This window comes from Hirundo rustica, chromosome 1 (assembly GCF_015227805.2).
Source record: "Hirundo rustica isolate bHirRus1 chromosome 1, bHirRus1.pri.v3, whole genome shotgun sequence".
Taxonomy (NCBI): domain Eukaryota; kingdom Metazoa; phylum Chordata; class Aves; order Passeriformes; family Hirundinidae; genus Hirundo; species Hirundo rustica.
The window spans coordinates 137,836,420-137,861,263 of NC_053450.1; the positions used below are offsets into that span (position 1 = coordinate 137,836,420).

A 24,844-nucleotide genomic window follows, 5' to 3' on the forward strand; every position below is an offset into this window, starting at 1 on the left:
TCTAGCCTTGTAGATACAGTTGAATGATAGTACTGGTTGAATCTCTTAATTCTCTATTCTGTAAGGCTTTATCAGTGAAAAGATTTGACTGAAGTTTGTTTGGTTTTGAGGGGAAAAGAGCTGAAGGTTGCTAGGAACAGCAATAGTTAAGTTGGAACTGCCCTATGGGCATTTTTTAATGGAAAATAGCAGGAGCTGTGCAGTATTGCTGCCTTCATCAGTGTCACAGTCCTAATATGTATTGTATTTCTGGAAGCTGTTGTACCTGGGTAGGTTGGAATGCCTGCATTATTTTTAAGACTTAGAAATAATTCAGATTAGTTCTACCAAAGATATGCAATTCTTAAAAAAAACCCAACAAACAACCAGAATAAGTAACAGCCATGTTTGAAGTGACACTGTGGTTCCAAGTCTAGCGATCTTGCTCGTACCTGTAAACTGAAAAGTGAATGAACCCCTGATCATTGTAAGTAATTACTTGTGGCTTTTTCTAACTTTGTGACAGTAGAAGAATGTAAATATCAGGCACAATTTCTCACCAGTATATAGTAAATAAAGCATCATTGAAAACAGTTGTGTGAATTCATAAAAGTCCATTCATCAAGTTTAATACGTTGGCGGAAAGCCAAAAGTTAATGGTAGTGTGTGATTCTTTCCAGAGACATAGTTTATACTCCGTAATATTTTGCTGTAATAACCAGTATGTTTCCCTGTCTCTTGTGTGCAGTTATGCATGTCAAAATGTCCCACAAATTGAGTTCCTTACAGTTCACCTTCTTTTTTCATTTTTCAAAAAAAGTTTCATTTTTAAAGGTTGTTTACATTTACTTAGAAGATTAATTTTAAAACCAGTGATCACACAGGTTAGCGTATCTTTGATTCCACCCCCTCTACCCCCTCCCTTCCCCCCCTGCAATCTTTTCTTTACTCTGAAATAATTTTATCAGGTAGGAAAATGCCTTTAAAATAAGCAGCCGTGTTTTTATTTCTTTGATTGCCTGTCTCTGCAACTTAGCATTTGACACAAATCTTTTTTTCTTCGAAAGGGAAAAAAGCATAAGCAGCCAAGGAAGAAGGTATTTTTATTGCGTTGGATTATGCAAGATTTTGGCCAGCCTCCTTAGCTTCATCTGTTTAAGGGTTCATTTTCGCTTGTTTGGCACAAGTCCCAGCAGAGACCTTCAGAATTGTGGTTAGCAACATGAATGAACACAAACTTTGGGAGCTCTTCAATAAGTAGAGCTGGCCAACTGCCAAAAATACAGTTCCTTATATGGGGTCAGGGCAAAGCTGTGGTTCCCAGAGCCCCCTATTGTATAGAAAACATACTTGTAATGGCTGTTTGCGTTCTTTAAAATAAAAACAAAACAAAACAAAAAAACACCAGGCTTCCAAGTCTATCAAAATAGGAAGTAACAAAATACTGTGCACGTTTTACTAATGATGGAGTCGAGCAAAGGAAATATGGCTCTGTGTAGTTAAACTATAGAGCTGAAAGTTGGACCTTTTGACCTCCACAGCCGGCTTGTGATGTAAGGAACCCAAGCATTTGTGAGACATCTGTTGTCTACCTGCCCTTATTTTGTAAATGGTTTAATAAGATTAAATAATTAGTAGGATAACCACATGGTCGCCATGCTACTAAGTCCTAGCATTGAGCGCATACTTCAGGATCGCAAGGAAGTCTGCCCGTCCTGCAAACTGTGGTTGCTTTAAAATGCACTTTCGGTATTTTTAATATTTGCTACAGTACTTTTTTATTAGAAGGGTTTTCTTTAATTAGAACGTCTTACCAACTACAAATACAACACACTTTAAAACCTGATCTGTTTTTGAAGTGCTGCAATTCTGTTTCTATACTCACAAATGGAAAACATTTTTTTCTTTTAAATGCATTGTTTTAAAAAGCATTCAACTTACAAAAATAATACATGTGCATTAAGAAGGCTTCTTTAAAATACATTTAGCATTTCTTCCCGTTAAAAAAAAAGGATTCAAGTTTTAATTGCTTTCTTGCAGGCAAACACCCTACCTGGATCTTCTCTCAGTCTGCCTCCATCCCACATGTACGGCAATAGGCTGAATCCAAATTCAGCCATGGCAGCACTTATAGCTCAGTCTGAAAACAGCCAAGCAGGTAAGCTTCCTCTGCTGGTGCAAATGTGCAGCTTCACAGAACTTGGTTTTAAAAAGGTTGTTAAATTGTATTTTTGATTTCTGCTCAACTTCTGGTTATTAAATGTCTGTACAAAGTTGTTCTGTGTTGGAAGTAAATTCTCAGTTGTTCTGTGGAACAGCGCGGGTTTTCTTCCCCCTTTTTTTCCCCTCGGTGTGTGAAATGTAAATGTTTAAGCAGAGCCATCAGCAGGCAGGAATGCACCAGTGTCTCTTGTGACTCCTGTGATTGATGCGCTCAGTTCCCAGCTCTTTGCAGCCCGAGTGACACAGCTCTGGGTTTTGTCGTGAATAGTTGAAACCTTTATTTGCATAATTCATGAAATTGCATTACATACAAGTTCGTGTGAAAGAGATCCCGTTAGAGAACTTGCGCAGCATTTAATAATCTTGTGAATATTTACCGGTTGGCATTTGGTACCGCGGGCTCTCCGCTGCGGTTTTAATGAGCCGCTGGCTTTGCTTTGTTTCATTCCCTCCGTAAGGATTTGTTGACATGTCGTAGTAGTCATGCCTGTTTGGGGGAAGGGAATGAGTTTAGCAGTTTACCAAGAATGGATCAGTCATGTCTTTGCCCTCCAAGGGGTCGGAGGTCGCTTGACTCAGAATAGGGGGAGGGCAACCTTGAAGGGGGCAGATAGGGTTATTTTATTGAGAGGCCATAGGGAAAATAACCCTTTTGAGTCCTTCCAAGCAAAACGTTTTCGTATATTTAATGAGGCCTTTTTTGTTTGTTTTACTACCTTTTTAGCAAGGGGCTTTCCTATACTTTGCTTATAAATAGGAATTAGTGAATTATACGCTTTCATAAAGTTTTCAGTAAATTTGTGGAATAATGCATGCTTGTTAGATGGCAGCAGTAAGTTTAATACGTTATATATTTTATGAGTTGTTTTGGGATGCAAAGTGTTAAAAAAATACAGAGCATCAGGATTTGCTGTGATAAGCATACAGATTAGCTGTCCACAGCTGTGATTCATTACTTTCACCGTACAAATTAAAAGTGGCTGAGGGGAGGGTACTGCAAATGCAAACCACGCTTCTGTGCTGTAAAACTGAAAGGAATGAAAGAAGTGAACATAATCCATGGCCTGGTACAGCCTCAGAAATGTGTAAGGACAACACCTTACATGCTACAGTTCAGCAATCTTAAACTAGTTACTTATTCACTCTTCAGCAGTAACTAGAGATAGAAGTTGAGATTGAAGGTATTTTTAAAGTATCTACATCAAATATTAAAACTCTTATCTAAGAAAAGGCGATTTATCAGCTGTGAAATATTTACACTGCAGATCAAGATCTTGGAGATAACAGCCGAAGTCTTGTTGGCAGAGGAGGATCACCCAGAGGAAGTCTCTCACCGCGGTAAGCGCTATTTACATTGGAGAGTGCAGGCGGAGGAAATGTTTTAAGATTCACAAGCTTTGCTGTCTTTTTACCAAAGTGTTTTAAAAGCCCATATATATAAAAATATAAACACTCATGTATAAATACGTGTATTTTTGTATCTATATATCCTTCTAAAAAATCCCTAATACATCCAGAGAGCTAAAATTATGCTGAAATTTACTTTTGTATCAGCTGAAATTGGATTTACAAATAAAGGTTTGTAGGTAAATTAGTTTACTCCCTTACTTAAGAAATGGAGTCTTGCTTCAGAAGGATTTATCTATCATTTAATACATATGTACTGCTTTTCTTCTCAGATTTGTTACCACTAATTTAGTAATATTTGCATAAATTCCAAAATTCCATCTACTTAACAGTGATCACAAGAATAAGATGGTGTAAAACATGAAATATCAGTAGAAATTCCAAGCAAATATTTTCTTCCTTTTGCCTCACAACTTCAAAATTTGTAGCAACTCTCTGTTGAAAAAACTCTCTTTTTTGTTCTGCTGCAATTCACATTTGCTAGAAAACTTTAATAGTTCTGCTGAAACTGCATCATGATATTTTGTTTTAAAATATTTGCTGTTAAAATTTCAATATTGTATATCAAATATTTCAGTAATGTTTTCTGTATATTTTAAGCAAATCTTTGTTTTAGAGGGCTTTTCTCTACTGGATCCAATATGAGTTAGATTTTATGATGTTATTGCTGTGTTTTTTACGTAGGGACTAACAGTGAAAAGGATTTATCTGAAAAAAAGATTTATTCTGAAAAAAGATTTTAGGATAGCTAAAAAATGCTAGTTACACAGAAATAGCATTATAATAATGAATTTTATTGCTATAGCATGTGTTTATTATGGTAATTTATAACAAATATCTCCAAATTAGATAATTTAATGTACATGCCTGGTGTTGTTGATCTTGTATTATATTCCTTAATTAATCAAAAGACATCTTGCTGGATGGGATGAGATTATCCATTATAATACTTAGGTGTTATTACCTAGTCATGAACTTGTTTTTAAGTTTTGCAGTATGTGTTGCTTTTAAAATAATAAATAGAGAATTTACAAATTAGTTTAGATGGTATTCTTAATCATAAATATGTATACTTACATTAGCATATAAATTGATCTATACAGACAAGGAATTTCAGAGAATTTTGCAAAGGGAAATGCTCAATAATTAGGATGTTCCAGAAGTTTTGATTTTATATTAAGTAGTCCTCTACATGTTGTGATAGTCAAGAGTTTTAATGCCTTCTTAATTAATGTGCAAAGACCTGGTCTCTGCACGATTTGCATCGGGCATAGCTGTGTTCAGTCTGTCTTTTAGTCAAATACTTGGGAAGGTAAACTTCTTAAATATGATGCTTCCACAGTGTGTGTATGTTCAGGGTACGTACAGCATGTTAAAATTCCAACTGGTTTTGGTAGGGATGCTAAAGGAGAACTGGATGGTACAAAGACCACCTCAGTCCACAATTGAAAAGCTTCCTGCAGTGTATGGAAGCTGTAGCACTTTGCAAAGAGGAGAGAGATTTTGCTTGGGAGGGTTGTTCAAAAACAAGCCAAAAAGAGGGGGAGGTGGGGGTGGTGTGAGAGAAAGCAAGAGGGAGAAATTGGTGCTGTAGTAACAGAATTGAAAGATAGAAAAACTTAGTCTGAAAATTTTTTGAAGTAGGTTTTCTAAATTTTTTCCATAAAAAAATTAGAAAACCTACTCATTCATTTAAGTTCAGTAGTCAGCGAATTTCACCCCTGGTTTGTGCAACAAAAAAGATTACACATATGTCAAGGTTTCTAAAATATGTAGGTAATTCCCCACTTCAGTATAAATAGGTAACTCTGGTTACTTAGAATATGGTTTATAGTGAATAAAAAGCTAACTTAAAAAAAATCTGCTGTCTGGAAATTTTGCAACTCCAAATGTTACCTGCTTTATCTATTAAAATTATTTAGCTGCAAGTTCTGACTCTGTTCCCTTTGAAGCTTATGAGATACATAAATAACACGGTTCTCCGAAAGAACCATGTGATTTTCAGCGAGTTGCTTAAAATAAAAACACTTGCAGAACATTTGTTTGCTGTTGATGACGCAGCTGATTGCAGCTCTTCAGAGAGGACATATGTGACTCATGAGCTTGTATGGTCATTTCCAATTCATATTGTTATATCTTTGTACCCCAATATAACCACAGCGTTTGATGTTTAAGCTGTCGTATTTTAACTTTTAATATCTATATGAGAAATATAAATATAGCTGGTATATGTGAGCTGTTTCCATTTTGCAAAGGAATTGCTGCTTTTCCCAAGGTAGCACTTAAACTTTTTTTTACCCCATACTTAACCTTAGATTTAAAAATGTGTTATGTAATACCTGCAGTGAAATCTGTATGTATGCTTATATCTGAATGCAGTATTGCTTCTAATTAATGCTCTATAGTATGAGTAACTATAGTGCATTAATTAGAAACAATAAGCAAACTAACAAACTTAATGAAAAAGCAGTTGTGAAAGCAGGCAAGCAGTGAAACAGGGTTCTCATCTCTGTGGCAGGATTGGATCAGTCCAGACAGCACATTTATAATCCTCTTGGAAACTCTGATCAAATACTATTTGGAATAAGGATTCAGCCCTAGCATGCAGGAACCATACCCTGTCTAAAGGATGAGCCAGGGTTTCAGTTGGAAGAGGAGAGATTGAGTAATGTTGCAGTACACCAAAATCTAGATTTTATTTTTTTTCATCCTTCACTTGTGCAGAGTCCCAGTGAAGGATTGCAGAGGTTAATACCGTCATGTACTGCTTTGTTTCTGCCTTCTCAAAATTGATAGGAGGCAGTCCAAAGCCCAACAGGAATTTTGTTGGTGATTTATAATTCAAAAGGGAAATCTGTTAGGGTAGCATTGTGTGCTGCTCAGGAACGTGCAGACTGAGAGAGAAGTTTCTGAGGGAGTTGTTCAGTGGTTTTGTGTATTTGTTTTTTGGGTTTGGTTTTGTTTTGTTTTTTTTTAACGGGTTGTTTGCGTGAAGTGTAAGTGTAGTACCTCTGTGTAGAATGTTCCTGTGTAAACTTTCCTTCTTACTGCTTCAGCACATCGTGTAAACAGTGCGTTTTAAGACTGCTTTTGCTGTCTCTGTGCTGAGCTGTTACATGCAGTTGAGTTGTCATCTCTTGTCAAAAAACACTACCTTGGTTACCCATTCATCAGGGCTTTTTGTTTTAACAAGTGCTTTCCTTTCTTTCTGTATGCAAAAGAGGAACTATTTATAAATACTTAACAGAGCTCTTAAGTCACCTACTTAAAACCTTTTCTCATAAAAATCGCTTTGCTCTGGTGCCTACAAAATGCTCCACAGTCATTAGGTAGCTAATGTGCTGTGACCACTGCTTATTACGGTAATCATAATTAACACACTGATTTCCTGAGCTCTCTGTGTTGTCCTGTACTGGGGCTGTGGTGGTCTTGTTAGTAAGTTTGCACTAGGGGTGGAACAGTGCGGCTGTGATCCCGTGATGGCACCAGTTGCTTACAGTAATAACTAATGCCTGAGAATCTGAGCTCACTGGAATTGATTAATCCCCTGCCCCCTGCAACAGCCAGCAAAACCAGGAACCAGCTTTTAGTGGGCTTTGGTGTTGGTCCTGTAGGAGGAATGGGACCATGCACACATTAGACCAGAAACCTGAGTCAGAACTACACTAGGGTCTGGCTTTGTTCACAGGTTAAATTGTGCCCCGTCCAGTGCAAAAGAAGCCTTCTCCTAGGGCCTGAGAGAGGTAGCCAGCTTTCACAGTGGTTGTGTGCTGAATATTTAATTTTCTCTTGAACGAGAAAAGACATGTGGCAAGGGGATTATTCTTTGAACTGTGTGTGATCATGAGTGAAAAAGGAGGTATATTAAGTGTTCACAGTATAGGCAGAGGATAACTTGTAACTTGCATTGCATCCTTCGCGAAATACCAAAAATCCAGATTTGCATGACTGTTTTTGGAACAACTTAGTCAGTGCCTTTCTATGTGATGATTTTAATAAATTGGTTTTCTTTTTCCCAGTTTTCTCAGGGAAAGATTTGAAGTTTGGTGCGGGTTGTTTTTTTTTTTTTTTGCCCCCAAGGTCGGTGTCCTGTGTATCTATATTATAAAGGTTTCCTGCTGTAGAAGTGTGTGTTGTATAATTTAATTCAATGCTGTTTGTCAGTTACCGTGTTGTTAGTCTGTATGCAAGAAAAGGTTATGTACTTTCTCAGTATAAATTCTCACACTGTAATAATATGTCTTTCTTTTATTAAAGCCCTGGCAGTGAGAACCAGGAGTTCTTAGCGATTTTGATGAATTAACTTAGTCTTGGAAGAATAAGATATATAGGTGCTAAGGGCTGATATAAGAAATTTCAACAGCCTTTTTCTAATATATTTCCTTTCATCCTTTTCTTCAAACAATAAATTGCAATATTTTCAACAGATCCCCTGTGAGCAGCTTGCAGATTCGCTATGATCAATCAGGGAATGGTTGTGGGGAAAATTTGCCCCCAGTAGCAGCCAGCATAGAACAGCTTCTGGAGAGGCAGTGGAGTGAAGGACAACAGTTTTTATTAGAGCAAGGCACCCCCAGTGACAGTAAGTACTCACAATCTGTTTATGATGACTTTTGCCAACTGTTACTCAGAACTGCTATTCTGTGCTTGTCCGAGAATTTTAATAAAATTTATTTTCTGCTGTGAATTGAAATATAACTGTGGTGTACTGTTCTAGCGTAGTTCTTTGTGCAGCCTATGGCATCAGTAGATTACAAAAGACTTCTCTATAGTTATCTACATTTTATACATGGGGAAATTATGTCATGCAAGAGGAGGTGACTTTGCAGGTCCAGTTGCAGAGTTTGGAAAAGAATTCTGAACTCCTGGATCCACTACTGCAAATATTGTAGTACCTAATTTTTCTTTATATTGTGTGATATAAATTGGCGTAATAATTTTTTATTGTTTTTTTTAAATTTTAAAATCTGACTTTTCTACTTTGGTTGCTGTTTGAAAAGAAAATATTTACAAATGTTAGGCAGGTGTCCTACTGAGCTTTCGTGTCTTTATTATGTTCTGCCTTTCTTGTGAATTCCTAAGGCAAGCAAATTATTATTTTCTCAAGTTATGTTTAATAGAGTGGAATAGTCCATGAATGAATATGTTAAAAGCATAAGTGATCAGCAGATCACGTGGATCTCCATATTCAGCAACATATCAGTATCAAAGAAAATCACTGAATATATTAAAAAAAATATTTTATTCCAGGTTTTGGTTTGGATTATATTTTATTGAACACATAATTCTTCTCATTGGTAGTGTGAAGAGGTATCTAGTTAGTATTTTTATGAATGGTATCCTGACAAAAATGCTAATTGTGAGGAAATTCATGCAGGGATAATCCTTTAAACATGATAGCTGGAGGACAGGTTTAGCTAAGTCTTATTGCATCTCATTTGAGCTCACTGAGGGTTCCTTTGTATGTACTTGAAGAGGAGGGATAAAAGCTAAATCCTTGGGAAATGACCAGATGTGCCTATACCAGTAGACTTATGTCTGTAGTAGCTCCAGAGGTCATGTTAAACAAATACAATTTAGAATTAAAAAAAAAAAGGAAAGGAAAAAACAGGAGGCTCTCCCTGTGGCTTTACAGTCACACTCTAGTGCTGGTCGGGAAATCCAAGTTCTGAAACCAAATGGGAGTTTGAGAAAACTGTGCTTGGTAAAAATCAGGTCAGTGGAGAAGGTGATGGGCTGGTTCTGGAAGCGCGGGGGGTAAGTGCGGTGCTCACAGAGTGCTCCCTGCTGGGGGATTCCGAGATCGCCGCTCGCAGCGCCGCCAAGGTGCGCTGGCACAACTTCACGGTAGAGGACTTCTGGTTTTTCATTGCTTCTATACACTGATGATTCAAAAGTCATTAAATCAGGTACAAGTCATTAAATCAGAAAAATTCCCTCTTCACAAACTTGGTTGTTTTTATATAAACGTTGTTTGTTGCCTGTGCTGTTAGTTGAGCATGTATTTGTCAGACGTCTGTTTTATAATAAGGTTTGCAATTCTTAATACTGCAGCTGAACTATGCAGTTAACCTGTGCTTCTAAAATACTACTGCTTTTATATTCTGATTTGGGGCTAAGTTATCACATACTGCAGTTTGCTTAAAAACGTATGCTGGCCCTAATTATGCTGCTCTATCAGTATTTAAGCCAGGATGTAGAGGTATTCCAAAATTACTGTCACAACACACTGTGAACTTTTTTCTGCAATTTAAATTACTCGAAGTTAATATTAAATCTTTCCAGTAAAATTCAGACAACTGTAATAATTTTATATTTTCACATATGTGCTAGTCTTAATGTAATGCAGAATTTAGAACTGAATGAAGGTGTTATTCGTTCATTGAATGTGGCTGTGGAATATAATGTGTGCATTTTTGTCTTAGTTTTAGGAATGCTTAAATCATTACACCAACTTCAAGTTGAAAATAGGCGGTTGGAAGAACAGATAAAGAATCTGACTGCAAAGAAGGAGCGACTGCAGCTTCTCAATGCACAGCTTTCAGTGCCCTTTCCAACAATAACTTCAAATCCCAGCCCTTCTCATCAAGTACATGCCTTTCCAGTACAACCACGTAAGTGGAGGGGATTATTAAAGTGTCAAAGTAATTTGAACATGTATTTATATGAAATATCTATTTCATCCACACATGCCATTGATGGGAGATGAATATAAATGTGGGATGAATATAGACCAAGTATTTGCTGATGTGCTAAATGTTTAAACATCATTCGGTTTATTTTTCTGAACCATTACTACTTGTTTCAGTGCAGTTTCTCTTTTACTTCAGTTTGGAGCACATCTGTTTGAATCTATTGATTCACCAATTACTTAGTTAATATTTTACTATTCAGCAGTGATTTTAAAGTTGACTTTACATTTTCTGCTTAGCTTCCATAATTTTGAAATAATAATTCTGAATCTTTTTACACGTTACAGAAATTTAACCACTGTGTGTTTTTTGAAAAAATTACTTTAGCACCTAGCACCGATTCCTTGAACAGCAGTAAAAGCCCTCATCTGGGAAACAGCTTTTTACCAGACAATTCTCTTCCTGTATTAAATCAGGTAATTTTTATTTCTTTCTTCTAAACCTAAACTTGTTACAAGTTAACTCATCCCAGTCCTTGCCTTGCGGTGTTAGGTGAAATTTTATGCAGCTGAGGGGGCTTTGTTGTTTGTTTTGACACCAGGAGATAACCTCCAGCGGACAAAGCACCAGCAGTTCATCAGCGCTTTCCACTCCACCACCTGCTGGGCAGAGTCCGGCCCAGCAAGGCTCGGGAGTCCCCGGAGTTCAGCAGGTCAATGGTGTGACAGTGGGGGCACTGGCTAGTGGTATGCAGACTGTAACCTCCACCATTCCTGCAGTGCCGGCCGTGGGTGGAATAATTGGAGCGCTGCCAGCCAGCCAGCTGGCAATCAATGGAATTGTAGGGGCTTTAAATGGGGTCATTCAGACCCCAGCAACAATATCACAGAACCCTTCTCTCACTCACGCAACCGTGCCACCCAATGCAACACATCCTCTGCCAACCACGCTCAATAACAGGTAAGGATTCGCCAGTTTTATGTTTTTCCTCATAGTGGCTGCTGTTCTCCAGGTTAGCTGGGTTTTTTTGTCTTACTCCAAATCTGTTGTTTATTCCTTCGCCTATAATTGTCAAAGTAACTTCTGCTCCTGGCCTGTGAATGAAAGTGAGGAGGCATTCAATGGAAGCACAAATAGTCAAGTTGAAGAAAACATGTTTTCTCTAGAGCTTTTGGGAATCCTAGTGAATTCCTGTTTTTTAATCAAGTCACATTCCCAAACAAATGTAATTATGTAAATGAGCTTCAACTCCTTTTTTTAGTTCAGAAAACAATATTCTTTGTCCTGCCAATTGTTCTTCCAGGATTAAAGGAGCACTGGAAAAGCTACCATTTGTTGTAGTGAGAAGGGGGGAGGGGGAGAAGGGTAGGGTATATGGTCATGTAATTCAAGATGTAATAGGCATAACTAACCAGAGTTGTAATACAGTTGCATGGTTTTCAGTTGCCTGCACTGACTCCAAATCCAACAAAATTAGTTTTTCAAGCAGAGTTCCTATGGATTTCTAAATGCATAAAAAGATTAATTTGTGGGTATTTCTCACAGCCCGTCACCAAAGCCAGGTACCCTCAGTAACATGAACTGCTGCTGCTTGAGCTGCAAGGCAAATGGGTAACAAAAGGAGACAGCTGTTTTCCAGGAGGAGGAATGGACTTCTTGGTCTGGAAGTATTTTGGGGTAGAGCAGAGCCTGGGCCAACTCTTTCTTGCTGCTCCCCTTCCCCACACCCCTTCTCCTGTCCTTCACTTAGGAAGGAGGAGTACAGTTCTGTGTAGAAAGAAGTGCCTGTAAATAGGGAGCGGATTACTTGTCCTTAAGTAGAGTTTATTTTTGGACATTATGGTGGATTATCCATCAAAAAAAGACGTGATTGGAATGATGCTAGGGATCCCTAATTCCCCTAGCTTCCTTTTCCAGTTTCTTTGCTTCCTGTTGGTTTGGCAGCTCTTTCTGAATATTTGTGTACTGTATCATAGTGTGGTATTGCTTCAGTAGGTTCATAAAATTTGATACTTCCAAGTGTATCCTGTTGTTTGCATGTGTTCTTATGTTTTTCCTGAGAAGCCTGTATTTTTCATAGTTTCTATCCTCTGTGAACATGAGGTTTCATAGGATAAACAAAAGACATTCTGTTCACGAAAAGTTTTTGTCTTTCTTGAGCATCAGAGGTTTGTAAAAAACACAACACTTTTGCATTCTCTCCCCCAAAAGTGTGAGAAATACTAGACAAGATCAATCATATTAACCAGTTGTGTGCTGCTTTCCACTTTCAGGTACTGCCAGAATATATCAGTTATGCTAAATACCAGTCATGCCACTGTTTTCTCAAATTATTTTGTTTATACACAGATTATTTGCTTCTCTTTGTATTGCAGAAGTTCTTTTGTTTCTTTTTTAATATTAATTTTAAGTGCTGTAACTCTTCATTGTGTAGCTTAGTACTAGAATGTTCCAATTCATGCAAAATACTGTAGCCAGTATCCTGTTGTTTAGCTCTCATTCTAACCTTTAGTAGAGTCTGGAGTACTCCCAGTGACTCCCTGTTTTCTGCTACAACAAGCTTATGCTGTACAAGTCTGTCAGCACTTCCACTTCTCTGTTTCTATTATGGCATGATCTCCTTCTGCACTGCTCCCTCAATAACACTAATTTAAAATTAATGTTTATATTAAATTTAAAAGTGCACTTTTAACACAATTCTCTGCTTTATTTGAGCTCATCCACGTTATTTCCCAGGCCCTCCTTTTGAGGTGTTTCACAATTACCCTCATTTTCTGTGACTTTTCAGTATTTATGGTTGTATGTTTAGAAGGGAAAAGTTCAGTAATGTTAGTGCTAATATGATTCTGGTAATGACACGTGCATTCCTCATTCCTGTTTGTCCCATTACAAATGCTTCAGTGAAATACATGAAAAAAACCTTTTTGTTATGGGAACTAAGTTGCAGAGAGGCTCTGGGATGATTTTGAAGGAAGAAAAAAAAAAACAGACAAAAACATGCTTTCCAGTGTTTGAAATTATTGGTTCTGGAACTCTATGGGACACCTGCCAGGTTTGAGTTCGGTGCTGCTTCAGTGGCAACTGGTTGACCATTTCTTTAATGTTAAATTTCCCAGGGTAGCCCCTGCTCTTTGAACTGCCCTGGTGGGAAGGTTGAATGGTACCAAGCACAGGCAGGCTCAAAGGTTTGGTGCCGTGGTGATGTGAGCTCTCTGACCCTGGTTAGATTGTGTGCTGGGGTCAAGGTTGGAGGTGGTTTAAATCAGCATGTTGGAAGGCTACATGAGAACTCAGCCCTGCTTTCTAACTTCAGAGTATTGTTCTGTAATTTTAAAAGACTTGCCAGATGTTCCTGGAAGTTGCTTGTTACAGTAACTTCCCAAGCTTCAGAATCTGTTCCAACAGTTCAATGTGAAGAATAGGCAGAGTGTTCACCAATATGTGAAGACTTCTTTATGAATATTGTCCTTATTCATATGAACTCTCTAACTGTGGCACACAAGGAGGTGAAAAAACACTGCTTTGCACGCTGTTGTTGGAGAGAGTTTCAGGTTGTAGGTAAAAGAACTTACATTCATTCAGCAGAGAAAAATACTTGATCCTTTTCTGGGAAAAAAGATGGCTTAGTACAGATTGCCAGCAAGTGGGAGATTAAGTGATTTGAGGAAAGAGACAGGATTGTTTCTTTAAATTCTCGCAACCAGAGAAGAGTGTAGGATGGAGAGTTTCAGACCGATCATGTACCTTTTAATGAGAAGCTAAAAAGGATTAAATTTACATTCCAAGCTGATCTGGTTTAGAGAAAGCTCTGTGGTGAAATCCAGGGAACTGTCTCTTCTGGGAAGCTTGGGAGCTGCAGCATTTTGTCCTCTGCAGTTCGGTTTTGTTTCTAGACACTGAGATCTCAGGTGCTGACTGAGGGTATTTTCTTTCAAGTGCCAATGCAGAGCAAGAGAGGCAGGCAGAGCGATTAAAGAAAAGGGAGAACAACAGCAGAAAAAAGAAGTGCAAAGGTAAAACATGATCTGGGAAAAAGAAAGAATGGGATAAAAGAATGAACAAAAACAGCAGAAAAGATTCATTCCAGTATAGAAGAAGACAGAAAATGTGAGGTAAAAAGAGAAGGAAATAATGGCAATATTAGTTAGAATACTGTTGGAAATGGTGTGAAAGGCTTTACCTAAGTCCAGGTAGATGCATTCTCAGCCTTTTCCTCACCCACCAAATAGGTCATTTTGTCACCGGAGACCAGGTCAGTGAAGCCGGACTTGCCTTTCACAAACCTGTGCTGGCTGGGCCTGATCCCCTGGTTGTCCTGCACATGTTGTGTGATGGCACTCAAGAGGATCTGCTCCATGACCTTCCCTGGCACCAAGGTCAGACTGACAAGGCCTGATGCCGAGATCCTCCTTCCAGCCATTCTTCTAACAGGCATAACATTTGCTATCTTGTAGTCAGCTGGGATCTCAAGATCCCAGTCAGCCAGGGCTGCTGGAAAATGGTTGAAAGTGTCTCTGTGTGCACTTCCCTCCATAGCTTTGAGTGGATTCCATCCAGCCCTTTAAACTTCCCATTGACACAGGCTTCCCTTTCCCCATAGGAAATGGTAAGTGCAGCCCATCAGGTGTGTCCAGTAGTGCTGAGACCGTGCAGCAGAGTATGAGACAAAGTTTATAGGTGCCCTGCCCCGCCCCAGTAGGAGAGAATGGTGATGTTTTGGGTACTTTCATATTGGCTGGTTAATACAAAGTCAAATTACAGCAGAGTTGATCTACAGTTTGCTGGCTGCTGTAAAAACGCAAGATAAATATCATGCCCTGAGGAGCCACATGGTTGTAGCCTAATGGTGTAGATTTGTGACTGATTTAAGTGAATAATTCCTTACTACCAATCCCAACAAGAAATCCCTTCATCCTATACACACCTTCTTACCAGAACTTCTGCATCACATAGTGACCTCATCTACATTAACAGAGAATCTGTCAGTGCATTTTGTACTGGTTAAAGCTTCAGTTCAGTTCCCACAGGTTGCAGCCTGTGCAGGACCCGGTATGAAGGGGGGGGATAGAAGTGTACAGCTCTAAGGGAAATACTTAATTTTTCAACAGCTGGATAAACCTACCATGAAACAACACCTTAATATTTCAATGGGTGTTTAAAACTAGTAAAAGCCAACACTGTACTGAAAGAGTAAAGTCAGCTGTTTTCTTGGTCTTCTATTCCCAGCACACCCTTGTTCATGTTGTTGGTCTTGCAGTAAACTGGTAGAGCTGAAGAAACCCTTTATTTACAGCCTAGTTCTCAGCTGGATCTATTCCCTGCCCAGTTTCCTAAATATTTGCAGATGATTTTATGTAGTCATGAAAATAGAGACTGGGAGTGAAATAGTTGGCAAAAGCAGAGGCAGCTTTCATTCCCTGGCAGCATCCCTTGGCCCCTTGCAAGGCTGAAGATATTTGCTGAATTAGACAAGGTGTGGGCAATATGAGTGGTTTGAATGACACAAAAAGATGGGCATTAGAAGGAAACCAAGGCAGAGTAAATGCTTGGTAACTAGGTGTTAAAGTTTGGCAAGAGCTGTCTTGTAATATAAAATCTGACCTTTCTGTATAAAGTATTTGAAAAGTGCTTTATGATTGGTAATTATTTTCTGAGTTTCAAATAACATGCATGGAGTAGACATGTTACAGGCAAGATGTTGCTGTTGCTCAGCATAAATGAGACTTGGGGGTGGTGTCAGAAATTGCAGCTGGACAGTCAGACAATATTTGCAGTATTCAAATGCTAAATAGGATCTGTCTGTTTGTGTACATCTTTTCTTTAATGGAAAGCTGAAGTAAAAAGTTCCCATACTTCCATATAAACCACAGTATTACCCTGTCAAACCCTACAGTGCCTCGGGACTAGGATTGCTTTCTGACCAACAGAGACAACTATTACTCCATCAACAGCACCAGCAATTTCAGCAATTACTAAGTACCCAGCAACTCACATCAGTAAGTTTTTCAGTTAATTATGATTTATTCCTCTATTGTGTTCTAAGGCATGGGTAAATTCCTCAGCTTAATATAAAGAGTAGTAATGCATTTAACTTGATATTAAAGGCTTTGATAATATTTTAGTTTTTCAGTTGCTTCAACCTTTCTGGATGATAGTCATGTAAAATGTTAGGATATTACTGGGCTGTGTGTATGGCTAGAGGAATCATTCCCGGGTGCCTTCAGTTCCATTTTGTCTGTGTATGGACATGGAGGCTTGTCTGTCTCAGCATCAACTGTGGACAGCAGAGCTTGGGAGCATGTGTGGATTCTAACAGTATTGTGACCTGTCTTTGATTCCACTGGAACACTAGCAAAAGACTTATGGATATCATCTTGTGAGCTGTCTTTGCTCTGCTTGCTCTATTCATATAGGCCATTGGGTAACTGGTTTAACTATTTGTATTGTTATTTGTGTAGTTTTAGTACACAGTCTTCTCAGATATGTTTGTTCTGACAGGGGCCTGGTGAAGCCAGCAGGCTTAGCTGAACTTCTGCTGAGCCACTGATTTCAGGAAGTCTGACAGGAACTTCCTTTCCCACAGTCTCATGGAACTTCATTAGTGTAACCTAAATTAGCTGGGATTAGTTTAAGGGTGTCACTGACTGAAGATCTGGATAAGCAGGAACCCAGGGAGGAGCTATTTTTCAGCAACTAATTATTGATCTTTTTTTTTCTTCCTCCTCCCTCTCCCCGTATTACTCAAGGAACAACATCAGGCCCTTTTGTATCAACTAGTGCAGCAACAGCATCACCATCACCAACACCATCAGTCTGAAGTACAGCAATTGCAGATTACTGGAGGAGCACAGATACCCATAAACAACTTACTTTCAGGCACACAGGCCTCACCACTTAATGCAGCTGCTACCAACCCATTCCTTACAATTCATGGAGATAACGCAGCTCAGAAGGTGACAGTAAGTATACTTCTCACCTCACTTACCTTGCAGTACCTCCAGGAGGTTACTAAAAGAAAAGAAGCAGGTTATGTGCCTGTATTCACAAATCAAAGATGGCGGATCTTTTGTCTTTGTTTTTTGTTTCTTGAGCCTCGGGCTGCACTTAAATGAGACTCAGAACTCTGTGAACTTGCAGTCACACCAAACATGTCTGCTGCACACTGTTGCTTCCCTGGATCACGACACCAGTCCAGTGACCCTTGCCTTCCTCTTGTAATTATAACTGCAGCCCTAGTCCTCCTCACCCTACTTCTTTCCCAGCATTGTGTCCACTGTTTTGTGGATCATTCCTTTTACCACCTTACTGGTGGCTTTGCCTTGGCCTCAGGCCCTGTGGAGAGGTGGGGATTAGCTGATGGCTTGAGAGGTGAGGAGCCCGTTGCTGGGAAGGTGGAATCTGTGTTGGGAGAATGGGCTATGTGCATCTTGGTGCTGGCTGGAAAAATGAGGCTGAGCTTCTGCTTCATAGAGTAATAAAACCTTTCCTAGGCAGATAAAGAAACAAGACATGTTTTTCTGGCAAAGATGTTCCATTATCTTCAGTATTTGCCCATAGTCTCCATCCACAAGACAAGAAATTTCTTCAAGAAATCAGCGAACAGGCTTCATTTTTTAAGGGTCCTGCAAGGGTCCTGCAATTAAGAGGAGAGGATAAAGGAAGGAGCATAAGAGACTTGGAAAAAAAGGATGAATAGAGCAGAAAGACGTAAACTTTCAGCATTCCTTGGAGAAGACAGCATGTGGTAGTGGTAGAGAAGAACCTTGTCTGCAAGAGCAGGTGGGGAGAGTTTGGGCTAAGTATGAATCCCCTCTCTGCTCCCCACTCCCAAATCCTCCACCTACTTTAGGAGCACTGTGGTGGAGGACTTGGGCTGGGCTTCTGTGGTACTTGCAGGCAGTACACACTTCCAGACACAAACCACATAAATGATGAATTTTCAAGATGATTTTCCTTGGAAACAGCTCCCTTCCATTCAAAATTGTGAGCACTTAGTTTTCTTCAGCTTTGTGCTTTTTGGGCCGTGGTGACGTTGCTGCGAATGGTCACTGTGGTCGGGCCCCGCTGTCAGGGTCACAGCAAACGTGCTGGCACGGGGCTTGCCTCCAGGCCTTGCCTTCCTTCAGAAATGTTCAGTTTGGTCTCTCTCATATGTTTAAAACTGAGCTCCCCTCAATTCTCCACAAGTTAGTAGTGAATGAGACCCTATATTTGGTGTACATCCGAGCAAAATACTCTGTGATCTTATTTTGATTTTTTTAAAATGGCCATTACTAGGTCTGTACAGTGCAGTGTATTTTTACAAATATACCATTACAGTTTTTATGTTGAGAGCTGTAAATAATTCCAAGAAATCTCAGAACATATTTTGAAAAAAACCCTTACTGAAAATTTCTTTGGAAATTGATTTTATATTTTTAAAGGCTAGAATTGAGACAAGTTGCATAAACTGCTGAACTGTTTTTAACAAATTCTCTGTTTGCCAGAGTTTGACTGTTTTAATCTCATTTGCAGTTGAAACAGGTTTTCAGGTGTTTCTGAATGTTCAGTGAATGAGATGAGATTTTTGCTCAGTCGTATTCAATACTTGGAGGAAATGCCTTTGTAGCAATATATGAAAGAAAGAATTGTGATGGGGCAAATTGGAAATCATATTTGTTCTGACAGAGAGGTGTAGATATCAGTCCTCTCCAGTGGGCAAATGTAGCAGAGGTCACCTGATGTTTCACTTTACCATTTTGCAGTTTTAGAGAGATGTTCCCATGGCCAGGAACAGCCACTCTTGTTGGGATGAAATTAGAAGGAGAGTTGTTGTTTTCTAATGCTGCCTGTCATGACCTTAGCAGTAGTTGTTTCAATACAGGACTGCTCTTTTAATTACTCTTTCCTTTCCCATTTTTCATTCTACAGTACATGCAGAAATTACTACTTAGATGGCTCTAGTGAATGTACTTCAACTGCTTTATCTTGTTTATGAATTGAATTTTACTTAGGTCTGTATGTTATAATCTGATTTTTAGAAGTATTTTCTCCTACACAGAGGCTCAATGATAAAACTGGACCAGTTGCATCAGAGAAGAGTTGACATTTGAATGACACTTGAGCCCTGCACATCCTGCTGTTATAGCACTTCATGTGGCTGCAAACCCCAGGTTCCCTTTCTGCAGATTGAAAAAGAGCAACAAGGAACTCTTACTGCACAGCAAGAGGTTAATAATTTTCATAAGGATATTTTTGGTATGCTTTCATTTGCTTTCTTGTTGCACTAAAATGGATGTACTTTTTAATGTCTCAGACTGTGAAGTAGATAAAACTCTGCAAATCATAATTATTTTGTCAATATGATGGTACTAAGTACAAATTCAACCACGGAAGAACATACACTCGACTCTTCAGTCCTACTGTCACAGATGTAAAGGCTATAAACTGTCTGCACAATGCATTGCTTTGGTTTCAGAGCAGTAGTTCTAAAAGCCCAACCCCAGCCCATCTGATCTGCTGCTGCAGTCATAATCGATCCTTTTAGACTGAGCTTGTAATGGCAGCTGGGACTCCCTGTTCATCGTTTTCTTTTTTACACACCTGTTTTGGAACTTGACTCATAAGGGAATTGACTTCTGAACTTTTTAGTCCTTTAAATTCCTATTGTTGTATAGTTGGAGTTTTTCTTGAATAAGAATTATGGTATGGAATCCAAAGTTTAATAATTTTGGTGTAGATTTTAGAGTACTGAGGTTTTTAAAGGAACCAGTTTGGTTCCAGTGACAAAGTTTTCTTACCAGATGAGGCCACACTGGAAGACGTTTGTGTAGTGTTTGGCCTAAACCAAGTGCCTGTTGCTACCTCCACTTTGTTGAAATGGCTGCAAACAGCTGATCATGCACTAGATGTGTCCTTGTTAGCAGCGGGAATATTCTGTCTTGCACCAGCAGCCTTGTTCTGCCTTTCCTAGAGGTGTTTATACCACTGTAGAGAGCTCAGGCAGATTGTTACCTGGGTCACTTTTCACTAATAAATTACCAAAAAGTGAGTTACCATTTCCCACTAAGATTTCCCAGTGGTTGAAACGGGTGAACTCGTGTTACGACACTTCGGGCAGTTGCTGATCTCGTGGTGAGTCTATGCAGGGTGGTGAAGGACAGTTTAAATGGGGGTAATGACCACTAATCAAGAGTGAGGTGGGAATTATTAGCGGAAAAGACCCAGCTGTAATTAGACCTCCACTGTGTACTTATTTGGAAAAACATGTTAATTCTGCAATATGTTTCTTAGTTAAACATTGCACAGTTCTTACCTCATTTCTGTAAATAAAGTTTTGTGAATCTGTTTTTGTATTGTGAAGAATTCATAAGAAAAGCATTGATATTTTGATTTGTAATATTTCTAATTAGTAGATTTAATTGAAAAAGTAAAAATAATTTATTTTTATATGTTCTGGGGAATTTTTTAAAAATGTCACAAATCACTTTTGTAGATACTTCACAAAAGTAAACCAGTGGTTTATTTTACTTACTCGCCCCACTGGTGGATATTCTGTAACAATTTGTACAAAAGGTAAGATGGAAATGTGCTGTTATTTTGACTAGATGTAAAATTCCAAGTGTATGAAAAGATATGTACAAAGCTTTTGTTAATAAACTTTAATAATGTTTATCATTGTATGTGACTTGTGTGAAGGTGAGTCTTGTAGAAGAAGGAGTATTTCTATTAAATCACACGAGAGGAAGAGTTTGATTTGCACGTCTACTAAATTTTATTATACGAGAAGTTTCAAAAACTATTTCTCATGTAAATTTTTTGCTTTCAAGAGGCATTGATGCAGCTGAAAAACTGTCCAAGGGTACTTCTGCGTACTGGGCAGAAAGGCCCATTGCAGCCGCGGGGCTGATGTGAGATTCTGCTTTCACCCTTCAGAGAGGAATGACTGGAATCATAGCAGTGGCTGTTGTCCCGTGGCTCCAGTTCTGCGGTAACTTGGCGAGAGCTCAGGGGGGGGATGCTCCCTTATCTGCACCGTGGCTGCGTGAGGGGAGGGAGGCCGAGGTTGTTCTGCACTTTCTGTAAAACCAGCACAGTGCTTTTTTCTATGAATTTTGTTTACTGTCCATGGGAAGGTTGGTAAATATCTAAACTCCTGGTTTTTTTCCCAGGAAGCAAAGAGAACTCAACCCTTCCTCTACAGGTCACTTGAAGATAAAATGTGAGGGGTTGTGCTTGTCAGGAGTTGACAGACAAGAGATGCATTATGGCTTCCTCACAGTTTTTAGCCCCTCTCTAGTCAGGGGCAGCCTGAGGTTCAGAGCAGCTTCTGGGACAAGCAGCAGGAAGATGGTGGTGCTGTGAGCCTGGGCCATTTGAGTGTTGTTCCATCTGCTCAAAGCCCAAGTATTGAATATTTTTGTTTTATTTTCCAATGGGGAAAACTGGAGTCCTGAGAGAAGACTGGTAAATGAACAAGCTCAGAACTAACAGCAGGGAAATGTGAAACATCACCTGGCACAGCAAAGGGGCATCGCTTGCTCCCACCCTCCCCAAGACTAGAAAAACCCGACAGGTTTACCACAGGAATCAGTAAAAGTGCTAAGTCCTGCCTTTCCTTGTGTATTTCTTCTATTGGAAGGACTGCCTAAACTCTGGTACCTGACTGCTGCTAAGACAGGCCAGGATAGAAATATTAATGAAATTGTCAAAAGAGATTGGTGCCAGAAGCCCAGGACAGCAGTGGGTGATTTACAGTACCTGGTACACCAACAGCAAGAGTAAAGAAATAATGAAAAGGACAGTTCTGACATCCAAACAAAAATCCAATTCACCAGCCCCTTAAAGAAAGAGACCACATCAAAGCCAAGTTCCCATGAGGGTCAGATGCAGTCAAAACCAACCTTGTTTCAATGATTTTTCAGGTCCTGACATGGAAGATGATGGTCTGCAGCTGATTTGGCACCAGTCCAGTAAAGCCTATGCTGCTGTCCCTGTGGAATGCCTTGGATGCCAAAGCAGCCCAGGCTCCCCTGCAGGTCCCTGGCAGCCTGAGCTCTCCAGGTGTGTTGGGAGCTGCTCTGGCCTCAGTGTCACGAAAGCAGCACAGACCAAAGGTGCTGCATTCAGAAGATTTTTCAGCAAAACACCACTTAGCTCACAACAATGCCAACAAACCTTATGGCTTACAGCAGCCAGCTAATTCTGGGAAGCCTACAACACCTGAAATCCTGCCTTTATCAACTTTATCCATTCCAGCTGTGTTAGCAGGAGCAACTCACTCAGCAGTTGCACTGTGTGACATTTAATCTGACCCATTTTCTGATGCCTGTTTTCATAAACTGCACTAAAGTCATACTGTTGGGTCTGCCTAAAGGAGAACTCTTGAGTGTTCCTGTTGTTTTCAGGACCTATCATCTCACAGAGGGCACATTGCAAAATCCTTCCTGAAACATTTTCCATATATTTTTTTTTAATTAGTTCAAACACTGAGAACTATAAAGTTGAGAGTAATATAGTCCAAACACCTACATTTACAAAAGGATGCTGCAGAACAGCATCTGCTGGTCTTTCCTCTAGAACTGAACAGCCTAAATGAGAGCACTTCACAGCATCTCTGTCACATTCTTACTCACTTGTGTATGGTTGTCAGGATCCTCTAGCTTAGCACTGGACTTTACCCTCAGCATGGTAGGAGAATATTGCCCTCCCTGCTGCAACAAACTCCTTTCCATAGGGTTCTGCCCATGTCATCAGCAGAGACAAGCAAAGGCACTCAAAGCAGGCTCAGATCAGACACCTTTAGGTGCAAGTCAGAGTGCAGAACCTACAGCACGGACTGTCTCTAGGACTGAACACAAAGTTATGGTGCAAAAGCACTGCTGAGCTACAGCTCAAAACTCCCCAAGAAAGAGAATATATTTTGCTAGCAGGCAAATATTAACATTGCTTAAAGGAAATCTGTTAGACTCCGTGCTAGAACAGAAGTTGGAAGAAGCTGCTTAAATCCGAAGTCTTGAGTGACCTTGGTTTTCATGGACAGAAAGTTTTAGAAAAACAAGCTCTTCTATCCAGGCATAAGCAGCAGCTGTGATTAGACAGACATCCAGCACTGCAGGAATTCAACCCAAGTGTGACCATGTGGCCTGTACAACCGTTGCCCATCCTTAAACATCTTCCTTCAGGTAAACTGGATTTGTCGGGAGCATTGTTTTAAGTTTCTCAGTGTGAATGGTCTTACAAACAAACAGAAATTCTTACCAGTCAGCAGTGCTTGCCCTTCTTCCTTTGACCCCCGTGCCGAAAGGCTGTGGTGGAGGGAAGGGGAAGGCGTTGGGAGGCAGCCTGTGACTACTGCCACACACCCGCTGGGGATGGGAGCAGCCTTGAGCAGGTGCTCATGTTTACATCTCCAGCAATAAAGGTGTCCAGAGTCCTCCCAAGTCCTTGTTACATTTGGTACTGGATTTTTTTGCCCTGACACCTAACTAAGCTATTTCTCACTCCAAACTAAGCCCATTGTTATTCTTCACAGCCACAGAAGATTTGTAACAGTTCCATATGGATCGCATCAGGGAAACAGCTCACACAACTGCAAAGCGCTCTTTTACGTATCTGGAAGCCTTTTCTCTCCCTCTACTCTAGAGCAAATACCAACAATACCTTCCTAGCAAATCAGGCAATGCAAACTGGATCATTCTCTCTGCTCTCTTCTGGATGCTCTGCATCTCAAAGCATGATACGCTGAACCAGGCACACCACCCCAGGTAAGTCTTGTAAATCCAGAGTGGAAAAGAAAGATGACTCTCTCCTCTTCAGAAGATAAACTCTTCCTATATTTGCTTTCTTTTTTAGAAACTGCAGAAATATTCCCATTACCATTCTATTTTTTTAATGAACAGTGCATTTCCATTTGCTCATGTTCTACTTCAGCTCCACCCATTAATTCTCACCAATTCCCTTCACCATTTTAGCAGCTTTTCTTTGCAGCCACTTCAATGACCTCACCTCTCATTGAGTGTTTTGGATGACTAAAAGCTTTTCAAAGTTAAGTTCTCCTGATACCTCTTGAAAATACCTCACTTGATCTCACTAAGATTCTTCCTTCAAAGTAGCACAGAATTCCTGTTCCATTGATTAGCACCCAGACCACAGCTTCTAAATATGTTTAACTTCCACTGCAGTTAAGCTGTGAAGTTCTCTGTGAAAAAAAAAAAAAAAATTGGATGCATTATTTTGTATCTGGCTGTTTCCATAATACCATTATTTCTACCAACTAAGATTTTTTTTTTAATATCAGACCAAAAAAAAAAAAAAAAGAAAGAAAAAAGAAAAAAAAAAAAAAAAGCTCCAATTGGTAGAGGAACACATATGAAACATTGTTATATTCCCTAAATACTTAGCCCTTAAAGTTTTATGGGAATGGGATGAAACGTTGTGAAGTGCTGATCTGGCAGAAGGAGCACAATGGACACTTACTGGGGAAATCAGCAGTGAAAATGGCAGGAAATTGAGAGACTTTCAGCCACCAAGTTTCGATTTTGAGTTCATTTTGATTTTGAATTAAAGTTCAGAATTCTAAAGTTTTAGAATTCTGTATTAAATTACAGTTTGAATGGTAAATA

General features: G+C 39.5%; 1 protein-coding gene across 4 annotated transcripts in view; it reads left to right on the top strand.

Annotated features, from left to right (window-relative positions):
- MLLT10 (MLLT10 histone lysine methyltransferase DOT1L cofactor) overlaps positions 1 to 20,902 on the top strand; it is a 125,587-nt gene extending 104,685 nt beyond the window's left edge. For 3 of the 4 annotated variants that reach the window (XM_040067580.2, XM_058419260.1, XM_040067744.2), the window contains 9 exons: positions 2,020 to 2,137; positions 3,468 to 3,540; positions 8,037 to 8,191; positions 10,035 to 10,223; positions 10,629 to 10,717; positions 10,843 to 11,201; positions 16,135 to 16,237; positions 16,988 to 17,200; positions 19,265 to 20,902. In XM_040067580.2, the coding sequence (XP_039923514.1) occupies positions 2,020 to 2,137; positions 3,468 to 3,540; positions 8,037 to 8,191; positions 10,035 to 10,223; positions 10,629 to 10,717; positions 10,843 to 11,201; positions 16,135 to 16,237; positions 16,988 to 17,200; positions 19,265 to 19,333 (1,368 nt within the window). In that variant the 3' untranslated portion in view covers positions 19,334 to 20,902. The remainder of the gene's footprint in view (positions 1 to 2,019; positions 2,138 to 3,467; positions 3,541 to 8,036; positions 8,192 to 10,034; positions 10,224 to 10,628; positions 10,718 to 10,842; positions 11,202 to 16,134; positions 16,238 to 16,987; positions 17,201 to 19,264) is intronic. The other variant, XM_040067507.2, reaches the window with a different exon arrangement.
- The last annotated feature ends 3,942 nt before the right edge of the window (positions 20,903 to 24,844 follow it).